At 32.4% G+C, this 25,698-nt stretch overlaps 1 protein-coding gene across 3 annotated transcripts; it reads right to left on the bottom strand.

Annotated features, from left to right (window-relative positions):
* Positions 1 to 1,458: 1,458 nt before the first annotated feature.
* On the bottom strand, positions 1,459 to 20,146 carry LOC117334860 (secretory carrier-associated membrane protein 1-like). 3 transcript variants are annotated; one of them, XM_033894689.1, is made up of 10 exons: positions 19,951 to 20,146; positions 18,750 to 18,860; positions 18,272 to 18,298; positions 14,926 to 15,072; positions 13,938 to 14,004; positions 13,263 to 13,391; positions 12,737 to 12,896; positions 12,167 to 12,265; positions 8,887 to 9,004; positions 1,459 to 7,180 (listed from the first exon to the last, which is right to left on the bottom strand). In XM_033894689.1, exons 1-10 carry the CDS (start codon positions 20,005 to 20,007, stop codon positions 7,016 to 7,018), a joined length of 1,080 nt encoding a protein of 359 aa, XP_033750580.1. In that variant the 5' UTR covers positions 20,008 to 20,146; the 3' UTR covers positions 1,459 to 7,015. The 3 variants fall into 3 exon arrangements, with proteins under 3 accessions (XP_033750580.1, XP_033750581.1, XP_033750582.1); XM_033894690.1 differs by lacking the exon at positions 8,887 to 9,004 and adding an exon at positions 10,494 to 10,611; XM_033894691.1 differs by lacking the exon at positions 18,272 to 18,298 and having other exon boundaries at positions 6,984 to 7,180.
* Between the last annotated feature and the right edge of the window lie 5,552 nt (positions 20,147 to 25,698).

The raw sequence follows: 25,698 nt of genomic DNA on the forward strand, positions 1-25,698 counted from the left end.
GTGATCTTCCTCTCCCATTGATGTTTCACACCAAAATTGGTAGTAATTCGCTTTGGGATTAAGGAGAAGTAGCGTTCTGAATGTGCAAGGGTTTATCGACAGACGACGACTGACGCAGCAAGAAGGCTATAGGTCAGCGTGACCTAAAAAGTCAGGAAAACGGTTAATAATGCGAACTGCCAATGTAAACAGTCATTACTCCAGTTTTATACATAACAATTTCTCCCTCAAGATCGCAGTTATTGTGGCTATCTTCCATCTGACAGTTGTTCGAAATTTTAGTTAAGACCCATTCATTAGTTACAGGTAGCAGCCTGTCTCGATTAAAACATTTCAGGAAGAGTTATTTCAAAGCATCTGCTTGCTCTGACCCCTAGACTTTTAATATCGGTCAATCACGTTTATTTTCGCAAGCTTTGTTGTGCTTCATCCTACAGTGTAGCAAGCGTGTAGCCATCTAGAAAGTCAGATGGGCAGAATCGTTTTTAGGACCATCTCCGAGTCATTTACTTCTTATTGGTCTCTTGAGTAATGGTCCATTCAGAAGGAGCAGCGATTTGATTTTTAACAAGTGCAATCAATGATTGCGAAAGCTCACCGGCGGCAGCAATCACACTTGCATTCATTTTTTATGTATGTATAAGCATGTCATTTTGAACTTGTATGTCACATAATATCGCTCCTAGACCTCTAATGGATGTATAAACCAAATAAGAAGGTGTGGACTTAAAAGCTTTTCAAAAATTACCCTCAATACCTTAAAAGTGGGTTTTTGTGTCAAAAAAGTAAGTCCACTAAATGGTAAAATGTCATCAAAAAAATCAAAAAAATGTTCTGCATGATTTTGCCATAGCATCACTTCTGGATCTCTAATGAATGTATAAACCAAATAAGAAGGGTGATAGGTGTATACTTTTGGACTTACCCCCAAAGCTTTAAAGTGAGTTTTGGTGCCAAAAAAGTCCACAAAATGGTAAAATGTGAAAAAATCACAATTTTGCCATAACATCAGTCCTAGACCTCTAATGAATGTATAAACCAATTTAGAAGGCATGAGGTGTATACTTTTGGACTTACAAACTTTCCAAAAACTTTAAAGTGGGTTTTGGTGCCAAAAAAGTTAAGTCCACAAAATGGTAAAATGCGAAAAAATCACTATTTTTTTCTGCATGATTTTGCCATAACATCACTCCTGGACCTCTAATTAATGTACAAACCACATTAGAAGGGCATGAGGTGTACACTTTTGGACTTACAAGCTTTCCAAAAACTTACCCCAAAAACTTATAAGTTTTGGGGTGGGAAGCCGACGCGGACGTGGACGCCCAGGGGGACAGCATTAGCTCTCGGTTACTCGTAACCGGTGAGCTAAAAATAATGAAATATGTGCATCATCTGTTTCTGGGTTGCACAATTGGATCAAACTATGGACTATGCTAATATAACAACAAATCTTTGTACGATGCCACACTGTAATGTTTATTTACAGATAAACTTGACCATACATATAGTTAATACGATGATAAGAATACTATATATCCATGTACCTCACTCACCCAGGTCTCGTATCACGTGTGTACGAGGTTGCATCTAATATCTCATAAACTCCATGTACTTACTAGCCTAGACTCATATAACTATAACAAAAGGAGGGTGAAAGGTTAACCGACCAACAGCACACGTCTCACTCACAGATACTTACAGCCTGCAAATAAATCTGTTTATCATTTCCTTGGTGTTTTAATTAGGTATTTACTTATTTTTTTTGCAGTTGTATCTGGATTTGATATTTATGTGATATGGAAATATGAAATAGAAAGTGAAAAATATATCTGATGAAAAAATTTTCTATCACAAGACATTCTATTATTATCAAGGGTGATAAAACCACCACTAATAACTAGAGGGAATACAGAGGGATCTTGTGCCACACATACAAATGAAATTATATAAGATAATCATTTTCCCTTATAAATACAGCCAACGTCACTATTCAGGTACATCTACCTACTCAAACAACATACATCATATTTCCTGTTTCAGTAAACACTTCTCAGGTCAAAAAGCTTTATTGTTCCTGATCAAAGAAATTTAAATCACAGAAACGAGTGGAAGGTGCCTGGATTGTACAGGGTTTGGTTAAGACAGGTAGATAACCTTATTCAAAGGTCCAGTTTCTACTGGTGTCTAGATTACCAATGGTTCAGTCAGTGTACACAAACCTCTACCGAACACCTTGTGAAATTTGGCTGTATGAAGTTCAATAAAGCCTTTATGACTTAACTTTAAGAACCATTCCTATCTATCAGACTAAATGGTACAATATAGTTACAAGAGATACTCGAGGTAAACAATTTACATATACACCTCAAAAGGAAAACATAGATTATGGTGAACTATGATAGATGGAAATAATGTGGAGGATATTGTGAGCTGAACCGTGCGGCCTAGATCAGAATTTAAAACCTGATAACAAGAGTACATAATAATGATGCTAATTACAAATATTTACAAACAACACATGAATAACAATAAAGCTATAAATACTCAAGAATGCGACACATCATCCACACAGCTCCTTATAAACCTGTCACACAGCATAACCAATTCACAATAATGTAGACAGACATTGCTGGCAATCAAATTTACAGCAAAATAGTCAATTGTGATTCTGTTAATGAATGTTTACACACAATGATAAAGGAATAAACAAATGTTCCATATATAATTTTACAAAAACATTCTTGTATGAATACATATCTAAAGCATTCAATGTTACACAATTTACAAAGACATGTATCTTATGCCAATAGTTTTGTAAATATTTATTTTTTTCATATTTGATCTTGACAACAATGATTTCAGAATACAAATTACTACACAAGCTATGAATTTAACCACCACCGATACCAAAATATTCTTTTCTGACCAGCGTGCACTTATACATACCATTACAGAGTAGCATCACATACAAACATGTTTAGCTTTATTGCAAACCCCACAATGTAAATTTTCTGAGTTCACATCGTTTGACAGATATTTCACTGCCGTCTACACCATCTTTATTCAATCAACAAGTAAACTTACAGCAAATAATATGCATAATACATCATCAGCCTAGTTGTGTTACCCAGGTAGTTAGTAAAAAGTACTATGTCAAGTTCTTTGAACGACACCTACCAATTTTACATATATAATTCAAAGGATAAAAAAAAAAAATTTCAAACAGAATTTTAATACAATCTTATTTCCGGTGAAGCATTGTAGGCATATAAAATCGCATTAATTTAGTTTAAGTCTTTTATTCAAAGCACTTTTACCTCATCAGTGTTGACTTTAATTATAAAGATATTTTAGTTAAAACACAATCACTGTACATGTTTTGATATTAGACTAAACTTCTGTTCAGTGGTTTTTGTATTTCAGTAACCCCATACAAGCAGTATACATGTAACTACTTCTGTGATAACTGTAAAGAATCGATAAATCTATTTCAGCATTAATATTAACTCTTATTTAGCGGTAAACCTATGTAATTTTATCCAAGCCTTGTGACGTGAAAGTGGTTTTGACAGCAAGACTAAAATGTGGTTTTACTGCTGTAAGTACACCTGCAGAAGTTCAACGAGCACCGAGTGATTACGTGTAATGACAAAATTGTTACTGGAATGTTTGCCTCTCATGGACCTATGGTTCATAGTGATATGAATGTAACTTAACAATCTTACAGAAACTTCCAACAAACATGTACACACTTATTTTTTGCAAATCAAAAACTTTTTCCTTCCCTTCAAGCAGTTTATTTATTTGAAGGCTATCCAAAGTTCAAAATGTGCTACAAAATTGAAATAATTAAAATACATAATTTCCCAATTCATCTAAAGAACAAACTCAAAATCGAAGAGAACCTTTCTGCAAAAATCTGCATTCTAAAAAAACTGTTGGCTTGAGAATCAGACCTAAATGTTAAGTCTGTAAACCAAAGTATAAATGATAGACAGTGGCAGACACTATGTACTCTCTCATTTCATGACAGAAACAAACAATATTCAACTCCTATCTATAGAATTTGTTTACTAGTAAAAGGAGAACGATTTTGGTTTTATTTGTATTTAAGAACAAAGTATTAACTTATTAAGTACAAACAAAAATTCTGAACAAAGTACTATGTCCACATACACTACAATTGGCACACTTAGTCTTTAGTTGATATTAATACCAAACAGATATATACGATCATGAATAAAATTGTTGTGACACGAATAACAAATCAGAAAAGAAAAAAAATGAACCATACACATAACATGTGCATAAAAATCTTTAATAATCTCAGTTGTGTAATATCCATCACAAGTAGCGTTTTTGTTCATGCTGAACTACTTGGGTGTCCTCTGTTTCATGGAAACATTTTTCGGGGGTAATACATGGTGAACCTGTTGATGCAGGTCTTCAAAATTTGTGCGAGCCTATATGCTTACCGAAAAATATCAGACAGCTGGCTATGACCAAAATTCTACAAAAGCAACTCCAAGTATCTGAATGCAATAGACCGCATTATTAAACACCAGCTCAAAATGGATATATTTTAACAGCAAATATCAGATTCAAGTACAGTTTTGTAAGCTAAATTAATAACTCCTTGAATAATGACAAAAATTCCAATTCCAGTTACATAATTCACAAAATAACAAAATATTTCAATACATTTTATCTGAAAATCATTCAATACAACACGCTTTCTTAGCCTTCTCACCCAGATATTATGATGAAATATTAAAATAAAAGCAGCACTTTACCTATAGACAGTGTATCTAACGATAAATATAACAAAAAACACCTGGATTAATTTTTGTATACTTTGTTATTTATGGATAATGAAATTGGTAATGAAATTTCTCAGATTTTTTATATGTGCACTTCATAAACAAAAGCAAATGTTTCAATCAATAAACACAGCCCAGTAAAATAACAGTATCAGTAGAAATAACATCAAAAACAACAATTAACATTTACAGAACAAAATTCAGTGTGTCATCTGATACCTGATTGAATACAAGAAATCTATCTGGTCAAAAATGAAGTATGTCAAGACAATTGGTCTTGAACTTAGGTTAAAAGAAAATAGAAAATGGAGATTTTGACGCAAAAGATTTTATACATTTTTTTGCTTTGGTTTCTCGAGCATTGGTATTTCAATAAATTTTCAGTGGTTGTGCTGGATTTTTTTATCCGACTGACCTGTTTATAGAATTCATGATGATCATGGCTTTTGATCAAATGTACACTTGCAGTTTTAAAAATCTGGCACTGCACTAAAGCAAATGTAAGCAGAAAAGTTTGATTTTAATTGATCTTGTCCACAATTTGTTACTTATGTTCTGTATACATTAATAGCACTTTACTATACACTGACACAGCCATGCTTCACAAATTATAATGTACATACATATTATTTACAGACCTCTTAATCTCAAAGAGGATTAAACCAAAATGGGAATATGAACAGATTTCTATCTGGCTAAGAGAGTGACATTATGTAATACATGTATTCACTAACAGATTTGCACACTCGACCAATCAGAACATCAACTAGAAATCCAATCCACATGGCCAGAAACTCAAATTAAAAGATGCTGTACATTTCAATCCAGGGACTTTGAAAGTCCAAACCACGTAATAAAATTCTATTTTTACAAACTACCCTTGATGTTTTCTTTCTGTTTTCCCACTACCAACACTATAGTCAGATATGTTCATTTTTTCACAGCCTGACAACATTCACCAAAGACTTTGTGCTATATGTGGCAACCAATATTTACTTACTTCTTACACATTGGATTCTAATCTATATAATTCCAACGTTTTGATAACATTTAACAGGGTTACAGTGCTATAATATCACACTACATGAATAAGTTAAGCTTCCCTTTCACACTACAGACTTGTCTGCTGACATCATTTCACTCACCCATATATACACATCGTAATATAGTGTAAAATTTAATTTGTGGAAAACAAGACTTAAAACCATCTCTACATCCCTTTTCTCATCAAAGATCTTAAATAGCATTGATAAGTTTGTAGGCAATCCATCATATACAAGAGAATCTTTATTTAATGCCCGTCATTTTGTTGGCCAACAATTTAAGTGCCAGTATACTTTTGTCTGTTTTCTTTTTTATTGGTCTCCTTCATTTTCACCAATAGTCCCCTTTTCTTACAATATCCCGGGGGTCAGTATGTTCAAGTTGAGTTTTAAAAACCCAATTCAAGTTTGATAATGCAAAAATATTTTTCATTTATTTATTTTAAATTTTAATGATGCTCTTAGTATATCGACAGTGTACAGATTGTTGAAAGGTAAACAATCTCAAATATATATATTTTTTTAATTCCTTGGAAAGAAAAATCATTTGGAGGGCAGTGTATACTTGTCAATAGCCTATACTCTTTTTATAAAGCTGAATATTTCATCAAGTAAAATTTGAAAGATGACAAGGTAGAAATATGGTAAAATTTGAACAATGACAAGGTAGAAATATTCTAATTATTTTTTTATATTTTTATTTTTTCCAGTAACGCAGGTGTCCACTGATGAAACTAAACTTTGAAAAATCATGATCCTAGAAAAAATATGCATATATGATATCAATTTCAAAAGTAAAAAAAAAAATCTTGTTGCAATATACACTTGAGTTTTCATTTCCAACATTGGTAATTAAGATAATTTTGACCACTTAGCCGCACATGGACATGCCCATAGGCAGGTTCTTGTACACACACCAAGGAGATGAGAATAGAACAAACGCAACAATGCTATTTTAGAGTACCATCCCTGGGTGTCCTGGTAGGACTAGCCCTGAACAGAAATCTTTCAACATGTATTCAGTACCTGGCTGTTTCCTAGGTACTTCACCAACAGACGGTAATATCTCATTTTCTGCATTGCAACAGTCACAGCGACACAGATAACATGTTTACTACTGGAGAGGGTGCAGTAAAGCGGTAGTATGGTCTAGTACTTGTTTGACGTGCCATACTGGTTAGCCATTCCCTTAACTGCTCCTTGCGCTGCAGTAGATGCGGCATTCTGCACAGCCTCATTCTTCATAACACCTTGAGAAAACTCCATCTGAGCTTTGGTAAAGCTAGCTCCTGTACTTCGGTATATTCTATGCACCTACAAAGTAAAATTGAATTAAAAGCACTTGTTGAAATGAGGATAAAGATTTTACAAGAGGTCAAACAATGCAAAAGAAAACTTATTTATCCTTATACATACCATAGTAAAGCAAACTCTAGAAACTCAAGAGATCGTAAGAAATAAGCTGACTTGCCAATTTGAAAGTGTATGTTAATTGTGTACAAGATAATTCCAAACTAGGTAACAAATTAAATTAAATTATTTGCATAATTTGCAACAGCTGTATTGGTTCACTTGCCCATAATGTCCATTTCATCAATTTTAAATGAAATGAAAATGAATATAATATAAAGATTATGTTGATTAAAATACAGTACCAACTTGAAAATATGTTTGCAAAAAAAGCATTCCTTGTTTTTTTTTTTGTGATATCACAATTGATGCTAATATGAAGTTGACATCAGAAATGAAACCATGGGAACCTACCATTACAAATGGGAACAATGAACAACATATATGGATCATGACAAACACCACTGGACACACCAAACATGCTGGGAATTGACATGCAATAACCAGAAAAAAAGAAAGACCATGTTTCTATTACATCACCATGGCCAATACAGAGATAACATTTTATCCCTGTTCATATTAGTGTATTCTACTTCCTTAGCCTCTCAGTATCTTTCTCTAGCTTTCCTTATGTGTATCGAGCTTGGTTCATGGAAATTATACACAATTATACAGATTTAATTAAGAAGCTAAACTAATAGCTGAGAACTCTATGAGAATCATACTAAAGTTTATTTTATGGTTGTACATGTGAATTTATTTACAGTAATCTTGTTTTATTTTTCCTCAAAAATATTCAAACATGATGGTAAAAGGTAGAAATAACAAACAGTCTTAACAAAGATACAGTCTTACTGTAACTCTGATCCCCAGTAGAGTGTATGTATTCACCAAATAAAAATTGCAATTTTCCTAGACTTTCGATTAATATATTTGAAGCCTGAGTAGGATCAAGAAATAGTCATAACCAAAGGAAGCTATGATGCATACTATTTTGACGCTTAGAATGTTAACATATAAGCATATTTTCATGCAACTTATAAAATTATGAAGAGCAAGCTATATATTAATCTTTAATATATGACTAAAATTATCAATAACTAATTACATGCCTACACAAAATCTGTACAAAACAAGAACAGCCAATAACTGAGTCTTCCAAGTAGCATGCATTATTCCTAATTCAAAATAATTCTTCTACGAAAGCATTTTTTATGAGTTAAAAGCTTGGCTGACCTCCCAAAGTATTTTAAAATGGCTGTTTCAAAATTTCTTTATCACATTTTTATATTTTACAAAACTATTAGGATTTGAATGTTGATATGTCCATATAAGATTTCTCATAATGTATGTCAAACTATCCTGCATTTATCATATTTTCAAATATTCTATCAAATACTTATTAAATGAATATCAAATTAAGCTATCAACAAATTCGTTAATATGTACAAACATGTAAAAGCCAATTTAATGTGTCCTCTGTTTAACTAAAACTAAAATTCATGCTAGATTATTATTTGAACCCAACCATTTTATGCTAGTATATGGTTTAATCCTAGCTCTTAGGTTTTGGACATGCTATACTAGAGTATCTTTGTACAAAGAATAAATTGGCTAAAGTGTACATTGAAACTGCCCTCCCCGACCAAACTTCGAGCCACACTACCCACCTTGATCAGCATGATGATCTGTATAACAGCGCATATAGTAAAGAAAAATGAAATGAATAGCATCACTGCTCCCGAGAATGTGTGTTTGCCAACGATACCAAGAGAATTAATCCAGCCTCTACAAAAAATAAAATAAAAACTTAAAAGAATAATTTCTACAGGGGAGGGAGGGGAGGCAAAGAAGCTTTTGTTAGTAAACATGATGCAACAACCTGGAAATAAAATGTGTTTTAGTAACTTTCAATCCAAAGTATAGAGATCAAACGATAAAGTCATTCATCATTTAAATATCTTTGCCCTCCAAAATAACAATACCATTGTAATTGGTCATAGCAATTGAGAATATACTGAAAGTCCTCATTTTAATTAACTTTCAATGATTTAATGTTCACAAATATTGCTGACATTTCATAATTTCTACAAATGCTTGATTTTTTTTTTTTTTATTAACTTCCAAGCTTGTTCTTTTGATCATCAAAACAATGAGATTGAAAGTTACAGAGTGATATCCAGAAATGATTGTCATCAACAAAACCTTGTAAAGCATTTTTTTCTCTCAAAATTTTGACAAGATTTTGTTCAGAGTGGCAACCAATTCAAAATTAGTGCTACACAAATCCACATTTACAACAAACAATTCATTATTCAGAAATAAATGCTGGACTAAACAATTTGAAACAATTTTAAACTTCAACTCTGAACTTTCAACTGCCATATAACGTACCTGTATGATTTCTGAATTGTTTGCTGCACTTGTGAATAACATTAAAATTTACAGATATTTTCACAGGATACCAAACTAAAATGTAACCATCAAAACATTTTGTTTTTCCAGAACTGCCAAATTGGTGAACTTTTTTTATGAAAAGTAAAGCTGTTTACCAAACCAAACACATGCTGTGAAAACATGTACACTTCTTGAATAAATATTAATACTTGTATTGGCACCAAGTATATAATTATCAGATCACTGAAGTGTGTAAAGTATTTTGAAAGGTTGATAAAGGTTTTGATTTTTACATTTCTGAAACTAAAAACACATATATACATGCATATTACAACATTCAAAAGAAATTCAAAATTTTCCAAAATCTCTTTTGAATGCTTTTGCACGAGAACAAATCTCACAGATTTATTCTTTCCCAAGCAATCTATGCAGGATGCCATAATGTAGAGAATGACACATCTGCCTGTATAATACTGATAAAATCAAAACTAGAGAATTAACCAAATACTGGAAGGAAGGCACAAACTTAATAGGATGTTATATCTTAAAATACGGTTGACTTTCACTTTTATCTCCCTTTTCTTTAAAACTGATACTCAAAACAGCTTGGAATGAAGTTTTTGTCGTTTTACATAATTGAAGTTAATGACAAAATAAGGCATGTCTCATGTCCTTCTGTACATTGTTACAAGCTGCAAGCATTCTTCTATTTTAATACACACATACCACAATCACAACATGATGTGTACATGTATCATAAGTAATGATGGGTGAAAACTGAAAAGAACATCTAAGTGCATTCTGCAGCCAGCCACCGGGAACAGTCAGCAAACATTCCACCAGGCATAATGTGAGAGTGATGTGATGATGAGTTATCTACCTTGCCCAACACAAAAAGCCCGACAGTAGCTGTCAGACCAAAGAATATTCCAACAAATATCATGATTAATCCTGCAGCAATGTTGTGCCCGACAATTGACAGCCCACCGATTATTCCACTGAAACAGATCACATTTCAGATACATCATGTGGTAATACAAAAGTAATGTAAAATGTCTTTGATCCAAAGACAAATTGGATGGCTAAGAAGGTAATATAGTGAAAGAAATCTAGCCCCTTATCAGTCATAAGAATTAGCATCTATGGTCACAATTAATAAAGAAAGTTTGATGACTTTAGGTGAAATATCAGCGAAGTTTGTCACCCCATCATTAGAGAATGAATGCTAAATTTGGTCAATAGTACAGGATAAAGCATAGGCCCTGAGAAACGTCAGGGTCTGAGGTCATATAATAAGAAATTTAAAATTGGATTTTATAGTCAGTTACATTTGTATCAGATGAAATGTCTTAATCTGGTTATTCCTATTCTATATATATTCAAGAAAATGTGTAAAACATATTTATCTGCTGACAACTTTCCAATAAGCTTGTGGAAGATTATTGATATACTCCTGAATCAGTAAAGCTGCTTGTAAACTTTGAAAAAAATCAACTGAACGACAAATATGTTGTACAACCAAAGATAAAATCCAAGATGTACACAGCCTAAGTTTTTTAAAATTTTATTTATACTATAAGATGTTAATTAGGCCTAGCAAACATCTACTTTATGACCCCTAGTAACATATTTGAACTCTGATAGAAAATAGCGGTCGCGTTGTCCGACGAGACACATCTAGTTTTGACATCGACACCAGTACATCAGTCACAGATCATAATCATTAGATTCTTTTCAAATAAACAAATAATAACATCCTCACGAAAAACGGTAATGTAGTTTGTTACAACTTGCCTTCAATTCCTGGTGATATTTCTTGCGTATTCTAGCGACATACAAATAAATATGCAACTGCGAACGGTCGTTGGTTTAGTTACATTAGACACAACCACCATTTTGGCTGATTAGTGATGAGTCACGTGACAGCTGAAGTTATCTCGTGGAATGCTCGAGTGCATTTGACTACGTAAGTAGGGTTGGTTTTAGGCTTATATGCAATGTTCCTGCATATGAACTCAGGATGAACATATGAGTCTTAGACATGTGGATGCATGTAAATTTCCACGACGATCAAACTGATAGTTTTACTTTCGTTTTCAGGGCAGGATCGCGACAGAACTACGTACTCCTACGCCACCAAAATCGCATATACGGACGAGGGAAATATTTATATTTATAATCTAAAATAGTCAAGAACACTAAACATTCATATTTCATTTTAAATAATTTCAGTAAACACGGTTTACATCAGTTAAATTATGATATCAGAAATGGAGCTGAACTCAAATTCAGATGTTACATCTACAGACAGCCACATGGAGTGAAAGATCTATACAATGCAAATATCTTATTCCACTTCCATCTATTATATGACAGGTGGATGGTAATAAATACTTAATTGCAACTTTTAAAAGATATATTGTACATAATATATTTAATCTATTAGGTAAAAAATGGAATATCATGAGATGTTAAAACAAAGACGACTTGTAAAACTTGTCTAGATGACAAGGAGAATCAAAATAAATGAAAAAGATATTTAGATATACTTACACTGTAAAGTTTGTTATTCCTAATGCCTGTATAACGCAGACGATGAATTGGAAAAAGAAGATAAAGAAGAAAACAAAGAAGTTGAAGGAACTATCACTCCTGAAAATAAAAAAAACAAACATGGTAAATAATTTTAGATCTTCAAAGTTACATTCAACATTTTTAGAAAGTTACATTTCTTGATAAATAGAACAACAGTTGACATTAACATTTGGTACCAATAAAGCATCCAATTTAATTTATTTCTCTGTCAGAAGAAATAATTATATGGAATTTGAGATATTATAAGAATAATCCTTGGATCTTTTAAAAATTTTATATTGATTGCATCAAATGATTATAAAATAAAGATATTTGCTCGTATTGAAAAGTTGGAAATATAAAATCTAAAGAGTTGTTTCCCTTTAGACCTATTTCTACTCAGTACAATTAATGAGGACAAGGATTTATTATGACTGATTTTATATACAGTAATGGTGCATGTGACAAACCTGACAACCATTATACATCTGGATTCTCATGAGATATCACAAAACTGATTATGTGTATAGATGATTAATTTAAAATTACCTGAAGGCTTTGTACAGTGGTCTGTACCAACAGATGAAGGAACAAGGGGTAAACAGCACAAACCAGACAAGGGACAAGCCAAAAGTGGCACCACCATCCCCATCGGCAATGAAGTAGGCAAGACTTCCTAACACATTCAGGAACAGAGTTATACAGTAAACTGCAACAGAACCATTAAATAGAGTTCAGCTTTCATATATTTTGGACCAAATAAAAGTTAATTGAGATTCAACAGCAACAAAAGGTGAATATATACATGTATATAAGAATTTTCATAACCATGTAATGTATATGCTATTTAGATTTGCCAGAAACATAAAATATCCTCTTTATACATCAATGTTTTAATCAAAATTTGTAACCTGGTAGCAATGTTAGATTTTTTTTTTGACCATGCACCAGCAATCATAATCAGTATGGTGGTAGCTTGAAAGATTGGTAGATTTCAGTGTTATGACAACACTGATCTAGGAAACATAAAACTAAAACATTCTGTCAGATTGGACATAACACTTGTTCTACTTACACATCCATAAATAGTAGACAAGTTTGACTGTCCTTTGGAATTCAAGTGGAATATCAACACTGAAGTCTTGATAAAAGCATGGGCCTACTGGACAACAGGTAGGCAATGGTGGCCAGTTGTTCTGTCGCTCTGATGAAGGAAAAGGTCAGTTAATCAAATTGTTATCGCATATCATGATTATCATATAAAGTTATCACAATCACTATTATTATTAATAACAAAATCTGTCAATACAACCAATACGTCATAAAGATGACTTTTTCATTTACTAAAATGATGTTAATGATGGACTCTAATGATCATGAGTTGTCCAGGTGTCAAATAGGGCTACTTGGGGCTAAAGCTTACAGAATTAACTCCAGACAGAAAAAGATATGTTATCATAATAACCAGGATTCATGTCGGCCTCTTGTAAACTGTCATGGCGGCCAAAGCTGATTTGGAGAAAATAACTTGGACAATCTCTGTACAAATGTAGTCTTTGCAACCAGGAGGGTAGTATATTGCAATAGAATCGTCACTAGAGAAATTTCGCAAATATATCCATACATCGAGAATATCGCACCAGCCTTATAACATATGTGTTTACTACATATAGTTGGTCGGTTATCCAGTTAATTTGTTTATGACACTTAAAATCACCAACCATGTAAAACTCTTAACTATTGCTATTACCTTGAAACTGCATGTTTCTCATTTCCTGTTCTTTTCTCTGGAGTTCCGCTGCCTTCTTTTCCAGTTCCTACAGTGAAACGACATATCGAGTAAAGCTCAAATTGTCCTTTCTAAATACTAGAACAGCCCATTTCATGTAGATATTACATGATTTGAAAAAATTTGAAGTGGAACTTTCTAAACAATGTTATTATGATTTGGATATATTTTTTTAATCAAAAGGGAACAATGCACTTTATTACACAATTAAAAAGGCTAAAATAATGGTTAATGAAAATCATAGAAATTTAACTTGATGTACTTTGCAATTTGGTTATCATGATTATCAAACATTCATAACTTTGTATAAAGTGATTTTCTACCACAATACCTTGTATTATTCAACTCTCAGACCATCAGTTAATCATTACAGCTGTTGATTAACAATCTGTTTATACCACACGTGGTATAAACTCTGTACGTATTTTGATTGGTTAACACGGTGAACTTTGACCCAAGCTGCAATTGTTATTGACGTCATCAATAATCTAATGACGTCACATCACCGGCTCCCGGACGTCACCGGTACACTTTATTTGCATACGCGAAATTATACTTGGCCACGTTTCCCTTTGATTCAAGCCGATATCATTGTGGTAGAAACAGGTCACACGACTCGAAATTGTTGGATATGGAATTTATTTCACACTCGTAAGTTATTTTTTAAAAGTTGCAAAAACACTCGCTAAAGCTTGTGTCTTTTGTAACTTTTAAAAAATAACTTACTCGTGTGAAATAAATTCCATATCCAACAACCACTCGTTGTGTAACCTCTTATATATCATAACGTTCTCAATTTATTTCTTAAATATAGAAAATTAATTCCATGCTGAGTCTTTTCTAATTTCGAATCAGCAAAAATATCATACCCAAAATAACTGCCTTTACAGTATCAATTATAGCTAACTAGTGGTTAAATCAAAACTAAAAACACTAAAGTATAGCCTACCTCTTGACGTTTCTGGAGATCATCTGTGTTGACTCTCTGAGCAGAGCTAGCCGAGTACGGTGGAGGCTCCTCTGAGGGCTGCATGATGGCTGGCTGACCACCGGGCTGTGAGGGCTGGGGAGGGGGAATACCACCTCTGTTCTGTCCCTGTTAGCAAGAACAAATATCATATAAATGTTTTGTCAGGTGCGCAAACCTTTGGTAGGCTGAAACCGAAGGTGACTTTTATAGTTAACTTACTTATATAGATACTGATCATCACCAAGAGATGTAATTGGAGGATTTGAATGCTGTATACTGTACATGATAAAATACTTACCCAGTGTTACCAGTGCTGTATATCAATACTTGATTATAGTATATATTAACCACAACAATGTACCTGTAATGCTGTTTTACATATATACATGCATATGTGTATATGTAGTTACCATAAATCAACCAATACACATCCATGTATATAACATATGAATGCTTTTAAATATTCCATACCAATGCATTAAGTAATTGTATGCAGGTTGATTTGTGATTGAGAAATATCTAAATGGGGAAAAAAATATCATGCAATATTTTTAAATTTCCAATGTAACAAATATAGGGATAAACATTCTTGTTTAAAATATGAAGACAAATATTGAAGTTGTTTTGGGTTATGTACAGTCATGAACAAGCATTGAGAAGGACTAGTTTTTAGCCTTTTTGTTTAAATAGTACATATATATTCCAACTTTATGTATAGAACTTATGGAGTCGTAACGTTTGATGTCCCATATACATGTATTGAATTTTCTGTTCTGATTACTTCTTGTTTTTAATAATGAATTTTCTGTTCCGATTACTTTTTGTTTTTAATAAGAATATTATTAACCAATCAAGGTCCTTAGGATGTCTATTGCAGTCCAGGAATCCTTGTTATCAAAGATAGAATATATTACATTTTCACAATATACTGTTTTTTAGCATTTGAAGCATATATGGATAATTCATTTTCTCTATATATAGTCTTCCTATAGTACTGATGACTTCAAATTCATTTAGTTATATTTATACACATTACACATCTCTCCGATGTTATCAAATCTTACTTATACTGTACCAGTGATAAGACCCTGCTTGGAAATAAGCCCCATCCCCTTTCTATCTATTCTTTTGGAACCAGGCCTATATTCAGTAATAAGTCCCCTCCCCTTCCCGATTTTGCTCTTTTCTCGAAAATTTTGTGATGTATGAAGTTGATCTAATGTTGATAAAATAGACAAAAATAAAAACGGCTGATTGATTATCTAAATGGACCAATGCAAGGATACTAACAACTTTGATGGCTGTGCTGTTGTTTATGCCCAATTAACCAACTATCAGATCAATGGTCAGATCAGCACTATTATAAGGTGTTAGACCTGGTGATCGACAGTGATTGAAAGCTTTTAAACACTTGGCTAGTTCATTCATCTGTTGATTTGAGGCAGAGATGAATAGGTCCATCGATGAACTGTGACGGTGATAGGTCAATTAATACCTAATATTCAGGTAAGTTGAGGGGGTGATAGGTCAATTAATACCAAATATTCAGGTAAGTTGAGGTGGTAAACTTTGCCTGCACCATGCATGTTTATTTTTGACAATTGGGAACAAGCCATATAGCTATGTCATTAATTTGTAATGTGAAATCAGGTATTCTATATAGCTACAGTACTAGTACTACTGTCATGAAACCTGGCAGCCTAGTGATGAATACATACATGACCTTGGGCCATATTATTGGAACAGAACAGTGATTTCAACCTAGATGACAGATATATGATTTTAGCTAGATTGAGCAATATATACAGTACATTTATACTAAAATGAGAAACATACTTTGCATTTTATTTCACTGGCATCTATAAATGCAAAATTGATCAAATTGAAACCATCACCAAAGCAAAATAAATCAATGAAATTCAACTAGATACCATTATAACCAATCCATCATTTATCTAGGTGACATGACAGAATTTCCAGATAGATCTAGATCTCCACATCTGTATCCACATTACATGTACCTGATAAAAGTGTGCACAATTAAATTTAACGAGGAAAGATAACTATAAATTCATGAGAATAGATCAAGCATTAACTGTCATATCATTCAAACACCAGAAATCTTAAACATTAAGCAAAATTAAAGTATGCATTAGCATTTGGCACATAACTCATTGATATATATATTGATGTTTATATACTACTGTAGATTATTACACATTTTGTTGACATTTTAGACAATAGCATATATTACAAACCAGGTTAATGTCTACAAAACGCTATCTATTTGAATTATTTGAGACTCGCATATAAGTTTAACTATCAATGTATTTATCTGTTGAGTATCTTAAAGCAATTAATATCAAAAGGATAAAAATTGAAATATTTATTAACATGTGATCACCTAACATCTGATCATGAAAATATTTCTATACAGGGTATATATATATGATGAGTCAAACACATTCCGGCTATAATCACCTATGGCTATGACAATGTCAGTAGGAACTGGCATGTGGCCAAGGACTCTACTATTTAATTTGTGACCACATTTGAATTACTTTTCTATCAGCTGTACATTAAGAATATAACCTGAATAACTCTTGACCAATGCTTGGATTTGGTTAAGATAAAATGATCTGATGTTATATCATCATCGTTTATGCGTTGAAATATGAAATCCGACAGGTGTTATCATGATCCTCCTGCAACCAACCACTGAAATATATAGCCCTTGCCTTCTCCACACAAAGAAGAAAAGTTTGTAATAAAAAGCCTTCTCCACCCTGCTATTAGAAATGGCTATTTCTAACCTAGAAACCAGCAAAAGGCCTTTACCGTTTTATCCTCTTTTTTCTTTTCCTTTGGTTTCTTGTCCTCAGTCTTTGAGAAAATTGTGACGTTATTAATTTAATTTACGGTGCCATCAATCTTATATGATATATATGTAGCTATATAGGTACAGCAAATTAAAGGAATGATAGCACAAAAAAAGCTTCAACAAAGTGGCATGATAAATAGCTGTGTTTTGCAATGGGAAAATTCCGAAGGTGCAGTCATCAATGAAAGTGTTCAAAGATGTTTGCAATAATAATGTCAGGGGTGTAAAATTCCACTTGCCTGAAGCAACCAATTTCCAGTCTCATTTGCGAAAGTTGGGTATATTTGCCTGGAAATTCATTATTTTGTGGTTTATAAGTTATGCCTACATTTCAGCAATTGAAATTCAATTCAAGGAAGTGGCAGTCTGAAGAATTTTTTTACAACCCTGGATTGGTGTTGGGAAATTGGTGCAAAATTAAAGGACATTATAAAATGTGTATACCGGTAGTAAAGGTTCTTCACTCATTGACTACAGTCAAACAGAAAATATATTTCAAAACACTAACATCTCACTTCAAATTGAGATGAATACTTATATAATTATTCTTCAAAATATGTACATATTTTTGATCAATTCAAAACTTTCTTTCTATATCTTTTTTTAAGATGATTAAAATCTGATAGTTTTGTTGATAATAATATAAGTAGTTAAAAAGGATTACAAAAGAAAATTACATTTCAGCAATGGTGGATTTCTAAACATGAACAAACTGATCCTATCCTTGTTTAGCTGCAGATTTAACGACAATTTCTAAAATTGAACGCTTAAATTTTGAATAACATAAATACTGTCTCTAAAAGAATTCAGAGGTGTTTTGAGTGTCAATAAATTCATTTTCCTCCAAACACTGCATTGTTTAGATGTTGCATGCTATAGAATTGTTCTGGTGTGTTAGTTTTACCACCAATCAGATACTGACCCCTGCAGCTGGCCGGGTCTGATTGCCTCCATCAGCAAATGGATTATAGTCATCTAGTCCTCCTTGTCTTCCACCAGGCCCTCCCTGTGTTGCCTGCTGTACCGATGGGTCCTGAAAGGCAAATTGGCAAAATGATTATGATTAAATGAAGAAATTGCCACAATGGATGCATTTTATGAACCATATTAAAATATAGTAGATCTAGACTAGGATGAACGCTGCTGGCCAGGTAGCGCCAAAGATCTAGACTTTGTTAAAGGAGGGAAATCGAAGCTTAAGAATGTATACATAGTGGAATGAGATTGGGCTGAACGTCTATAATTTGGTGGTTCCAGGTTTGGGCGAGTCACAGTCTGGTCTCTACATTTCCCTCTCCTGTTACTGTACGTGTTACATTTTAATTGCATGGTGCCCAGATAGCATCTGTCTTGAGTTTGGAGATCCCGGGTTCAGATCCTGGTCTGGTTTTTCCTTTCCTGTGACAGTAGAATGGACTGTGCAACTGGGCAGTTTTGCATTGTGCAGTCATTATTAGTAACTGCCTTGATTATACATGTAGTTACATTATGTATCTATACCTATTTGTGCATGGTTTGCATAGTTCTGTTTTCACATTATAAACATGTACATACAGTAGTAGTATGGCTTGACAGCAAAATGTAAACATTGTTTGTTGGTATAATTCAAGACCACATGAGTTTGACAGTATATGGGGTATTTTTAAAAGGATGATCATATAACAGTTACTCTTATTGATTGAAATTAAATTTCCCAAATTGCTTCTCACTACAATCGAATTGAAAATTATATATTTACAACATTTTATGAATTCGGTAACTTATCCCTATCCCGGGATGTATATCTGTACTCGTTTTGTTATACATTATCCGTTGACCCTGTATTAACCCCACGTGATAACACGATTCTTCTCGATGACCCTGTCCAGCATCCACCTCATTACAGCGAGTGTTTTAGTGGGAGGAATCGTTCCATATTTTCCTTCAAAATACATCTATTTCGGGTGAAAATCATTTGATACATAAATCTTTCATAAAAATGTCATGCATATGACAACAATGAGTCAGAGATCTGGTTGGTGATACACATTACCTCCAAGATAAATGTATGGATTTTACCTAAAAATGTATTCACATCGCTGAACTGACAGCCATATAACGTTTATTACGACTCAGTTTCTTACCGCAAACGGGCTTGCCGCATTTGGGTCGGCGAAAGGATTGCTGTCAAAGTCTGACATAACTAAATATCCTGCAACCCAAGACCGACGAATTGATGAAGTGTGTGTCTAACTCCCACAATATTTCCTGGATTTATTTACAGGTGTCGGTGAGTTGGAAAGATGGCAGATCACCTACTTCCGCACACATGCGCAGTCGCAAACGTCACATGAAATGACGTCACCTTCAGAAAAGGCCGAGAATGTCACTCCCTGTAATCGATTAGCCAAGAGTTAGGATGACAGAATACCTCGTGACGTTTGAGTCATTTTAACCGTACACCATGCTTACATGATGTAAAGGAAACACAAAAGCAATGGAATAATTTGCATGTACGCGAATCTATCTACATTTAAAAGAGAAATTATGCCATGATTGTAATAATAAGAGAATATATAGTAGACTGACAAAATGTATACATTATACATGTGTATGAGATTCTATAAGTACCCGGGTATTTATCCTTTCGATCATTTATTGATATCATGACCACGTTTTCATTTTTATTCCTTAATCTAACTCTGAAAAACTTACCCCCCCCCCCATAAAAAGCATTAGCCTACAGAATTAAAATTTTCCTTACTAAGATTTTTATCTTAAATTCGATAAAATTTCCCTTTGGAACATTTTAAATTAAGAGACATTGAGGAAAATGAGACCAGGTTTATAATAACAAAGCCAAAGTTTAATTTGAACTTTAAATGTTTTAATTGAATTTTACTTTCTATATTATTTGTATTAAACCCTGCATCATAAATTGACATGTATTGTATATTTCTATATTCGGCGAAGAGGATCGTCCAGAATTATCAGATACCGGAATAAACTTAATTATAATTCAATATTCAAAATAGTACAATTTAAATGTAATAATGATTTATGTTACACATACATATCGGAAGCTTCTCACATCTCAATTAAAAGTTGTCAAACTAATTAGACGTAATACTCTTGAATACAAATTAAGGCTCCATCAGTGTTACATGATTTCTATAATGATATGACGTCATAGAAATGTAGTTCAGATACGGCAATCTGAAATCATATTACATAAATAAATCGACCAGCATTGCACGTATTTATAAACGATATCTCTAATTGATACTCTCGATGATAGCTTTGATTGCGATTAGATTTTATAAATTGACTATAAACAATACACGATTCAGGGTATTTTATCTTAGTTATTATACAAACCGATATATGCATTATAAATAGTCACGATAAGATACATACATCAAATAAAGATTGGAGCAAACATATGTTTTTACTGTGGAAAACGGTATCAGAAACTGTAACATAATCGGAATGGTTTGCGCTTTAAAACAAGACTGTCACTAAAACGTACGTACACTCTATACATGTACAGTCACTTCATCTGACATATTGATATCTTTAAAAGAAAAAAAATTAGTATCAGCATAGGAATGAAGGCGTTCAGTGATAAGAAGCATTAGACCATACAGATGAACCAGTTTATCATGCAATTCTATTATATAGCACATCTTAAGTGCCAGGAACGGCTGTATCTCCATTTGTCCACATTCTAATATCCTATAATGAGGGGAGTCTATTTCAGAGTAGTTGACCTAAATTTACCTGTATTTTTTCCTGTGTTTTTCACCTGTTACCTGAGTAATATCATGATGGTAGCTTATACCTATAAGATGTACATGTAAAAAAATACTTATAAATTAGAAAAAAAAATGGATTTAAATTTCATAATGAATTAAAAAGGAGATGGTTTTACATGAGTTATATGAGCTTGTTACCAAATCCTCTTGTACACTTTTGATTTATTGTATAACTTATTCTCAAATAAAATTTGTTTAAACAAAAGATTTTTTAAATAATTATTTTTAACATTTTTTATATTAACAATAATCCAATTTACAATGATCATTTGTAACAATGTCCAGTATATTATAATGACTGAATAATCTTCTGATCGTGTAACTGTCTCAGCAGCAGAGATAATGAACAACATCCGAGATCGTTGCGAGACAGAGATTATTCCAACAATCTACAATCAGGAAGTTACCAAACTCCGGACTGACGAATGAGATGATACCAGATCGATAGATGATAGTACAGCGGAGATAATGGAGTAAAAATTAAAATCACGGTAGAAATATGTATATGCACTGTAATGACATTAGTGATATTACAATATATACTGTATCTTAGATGTTGTACAAATGTAAATAGGTTTTTTAATAGAACATTTTTCTATAAACTGAATTGATCCATCTCATGCAATGTACATCTATGTAGTAAAGTATTGTTTATGAAGATTTGATGATTGCTGATTCAAACGTATATTTTAATATATACATGTAATACATTTGTTAGATATGTTATATGTAAATGAAGGGTTTAAAGTGTAATATTTTCCATAATATATACATTGTATATATCTCTATTTCCCCACTACAGGTAAAACACAGGTAAAATCAATATAGTACAGACTATAATTGATTTCCCATTGTTCTCCTAAATCAACACCTTTCTTTGAACTTTAAATTGTGGACAAACGGAGAACACCCCCCAGGAACCTGCACAGAAGTGTCAGCGTTCGTCGAACTTATTTGCGATTCGAGTTGTCTCCCTTCAACTATAAGAGTTTTACCACATTAATTGAATTTCAACCCAACCCTCCATTTCGATACCACTATGCTGTGTAAATTTATCTATGTCCACTAGTGAACGTTTTTAATATCCGCAAGAAAGTAAAGCAAGAGTCTTTGAAAGGGCTTTATAAGGGAACTTTTGAAATAAATTTGGAACACCTTTTTACTGGGCACCTTATACATTTGTAATACGGTGCATGCTATTGCTACTTAGAAACATGTTATATACTAGTATTGTTATACATAAGGTAATAAATAACACTGTCAGGGGCGTAGCTGGACCCTTGATTAAGTGGATTCACGAGCGCCGTCGGCGTTAGTCCGAAAGTTTTGGAAAGTTTTGAAGTTTTGAAAATATTAAAATGGACACGTATTTACATTATGTTTACCTATTTACATTATGATTACCTGTTTACATTATGATTACTTGCTTACATTATGATAACTTGTTTACATTATGTTTACCTGTTTACATTATGATTACTTGTTTACATTATGATTACCTGTTGACATTATGATTACCTGTTGACATTATGTTTACTTGTTGACATTATGATTACCTGTTGACATTATCATTACCTGTTGACATTATGTTTACCTGTTTACATTATGATTACCTGTTTACATTATGTTTACCAGTTTACATTATGATTACCTGTTGACATTATGTTTACCTGTTAACATTATGATTACCTGTTTACATTATGTTTACCTGTTTACATTATGTTTACTTGTTTACATTATGATTACCTGTTGACATTATCATTACCTGTTGACATTATGTTTACCTGTTTACATTATGATTACCTGTTTACATTATGTTTACCTGTTTACATTATGATTACCTGTTGACATTATGTTTACCTGTTTACATTATGTTTACCTGTTTACATTATCATTACCTGTTGACATTATGTTTACCTGTTTACATTATGATTACCTGTTTACATTATGATTACCTGTTGACATTATTTTTACCTGTTTACATTATGATTACCTGTTTACATTATTTTTACCTGTTTACATTATGATTACTTGTTTACATTATGTTTACCTGTTTACATTATGATTACCTGTTTACATTATGTTTACTTGTTTACATTATGATTACCTGTTGACATTATGTTTACCTGTTTTCATTATGTTTAACTGTTTACATTATCATTACCTGTTGACATAATGTTTACCTGTTTACATTATGATTACTTGTTTACATTATGTTTACCTGTTGATATTATGTTTACCTCTTGATATTATGATTACCTGTTGACATTATCATTACCTGTTGACATTATGTTTACCTGTTGACATTATGATAACCTGTTGACATTATGATTACCTGTTGACATTATGATAACCTGTTGACATTATGATTACCTGTTGATATTATGTTTACCTCTTGATATTATGATTACCTGTTGACATTATCATTACCTCTTGACATTATGTTTACCTGTTTACATTATGATTACCTGTTTACATTATGATTACCTGTTGACATTATCATTACCTGCTGACATTATGTTTACCTGTTTACATTATGATTACTTGTTTACATTATGTTGATCTGTTTACATTATGATTACCTGTTTACATTATGTTTACTTGTTGACATTATCATTACCTGTTGACATTATGTTTACCTGTTGACATTATGATTACCTGTTTACACTGTTTACCTGTTTACATAATGATTACATGTTGACATTATGTTTACCTGTTTACATTATGATTACTTGTTTACATTATGTTTACCTGTTGATATTATGATTACATGTTGACATTATGTTTACCTGTTGACATTATGATTACATGTTGACATTATGATTACCTGTTGACATTATGATTACCTGTTTACACTGTTTACCTGTTTACATTATGATTACCTGTTTACATTATGTTTACCTGTTTACATTATGATTACCTGTTGACATTATGTTTACCTGTTTACATTATGTTTACCTGTTTACATTATCATTACCTGTTGACATTATGTTTACCTGTTTACATTATGATTACCTGTTTACATTATGATTACCTGTTGACATTATTTTTACCTGTTTACATTATGATTACCTGTTTACATTATTTTTACCTGTTTACATTATGATTACTTGTTTACATTATGTTTACCTGTTTACATTATGATTACCTGTTTACATTATGTTTACTTGTTTACATTATGATTACCTGTTGACATTATGTTTACCTGTTTTCATTATGTTTAACTGTTTACATTATCATTACCTGTTGACATAATGTTTACCTGTTTACATTATGATTACTTGTTTACATTATGTTTACCTGTTGATATTATGTTTACCTCTTGATATTATGATTACCTGTTGACATTATCATTACCTGTTGACATTATGTTTACCTGTTGACATTATGATAACCTGTTGACATTATGATTACCTGTTGACATTATGATAACCTGTTGACATTATGATTACCTGTTGATATTATGTTTACCTCTTGATATTATGATTACCTGTTGACATTATCATTACCTCTTGACATTATGTTTACCTGTTTACATTATGATTACCTGTTTACATTATGATTACCTGTTGACATTATCATTACCTGCTGACATTATGTTTACCTGTTTACATTATGATTACTTGTTTACATTATGTTGATCTGTTTACATTATGATTACCTGTTTACATTATGTTTACTTGTTGACATTATCATTACCTGTTGACATTATGTTTACCTGTTGACATTATGATTACCTGTTTACACTGTTTACCTGTTTACATAATGATTACATGTTGACATTATGTTTACCTGTTTACATTATGATTACTTGTTTACATTATGTTTACCTGTTGATATTATGATTACATGTTGACATTATGTTTACCTGTTGACATTATGATTACATGTTGACATTATGATTACCTGTTGACATTATGATTACCTGTTTACACTGTTTACCTGTTTACATAATGATTACCTGTTTAGATTATGATTACCTGTTGACATTATTTTTACCTGTTGACATTATGATTACCTGCTTACATTATGTTTACTTGTTTACATTATGATTATCTGCTTACATTATTTTTACCT

Source organism: Pecten maximus, chromosome 9 (genome assembly GCF_902652985.1).
Source record: "Pecten maximus chromosome 9, xPecMax1.1, whole genome shotgun sequence".
Lineage (NCBI taxonomy): Eukaryota > Metazoa > Mollusca > Bivalvia > Pectinida > Pectinidae > Pecten > Pecten maximus.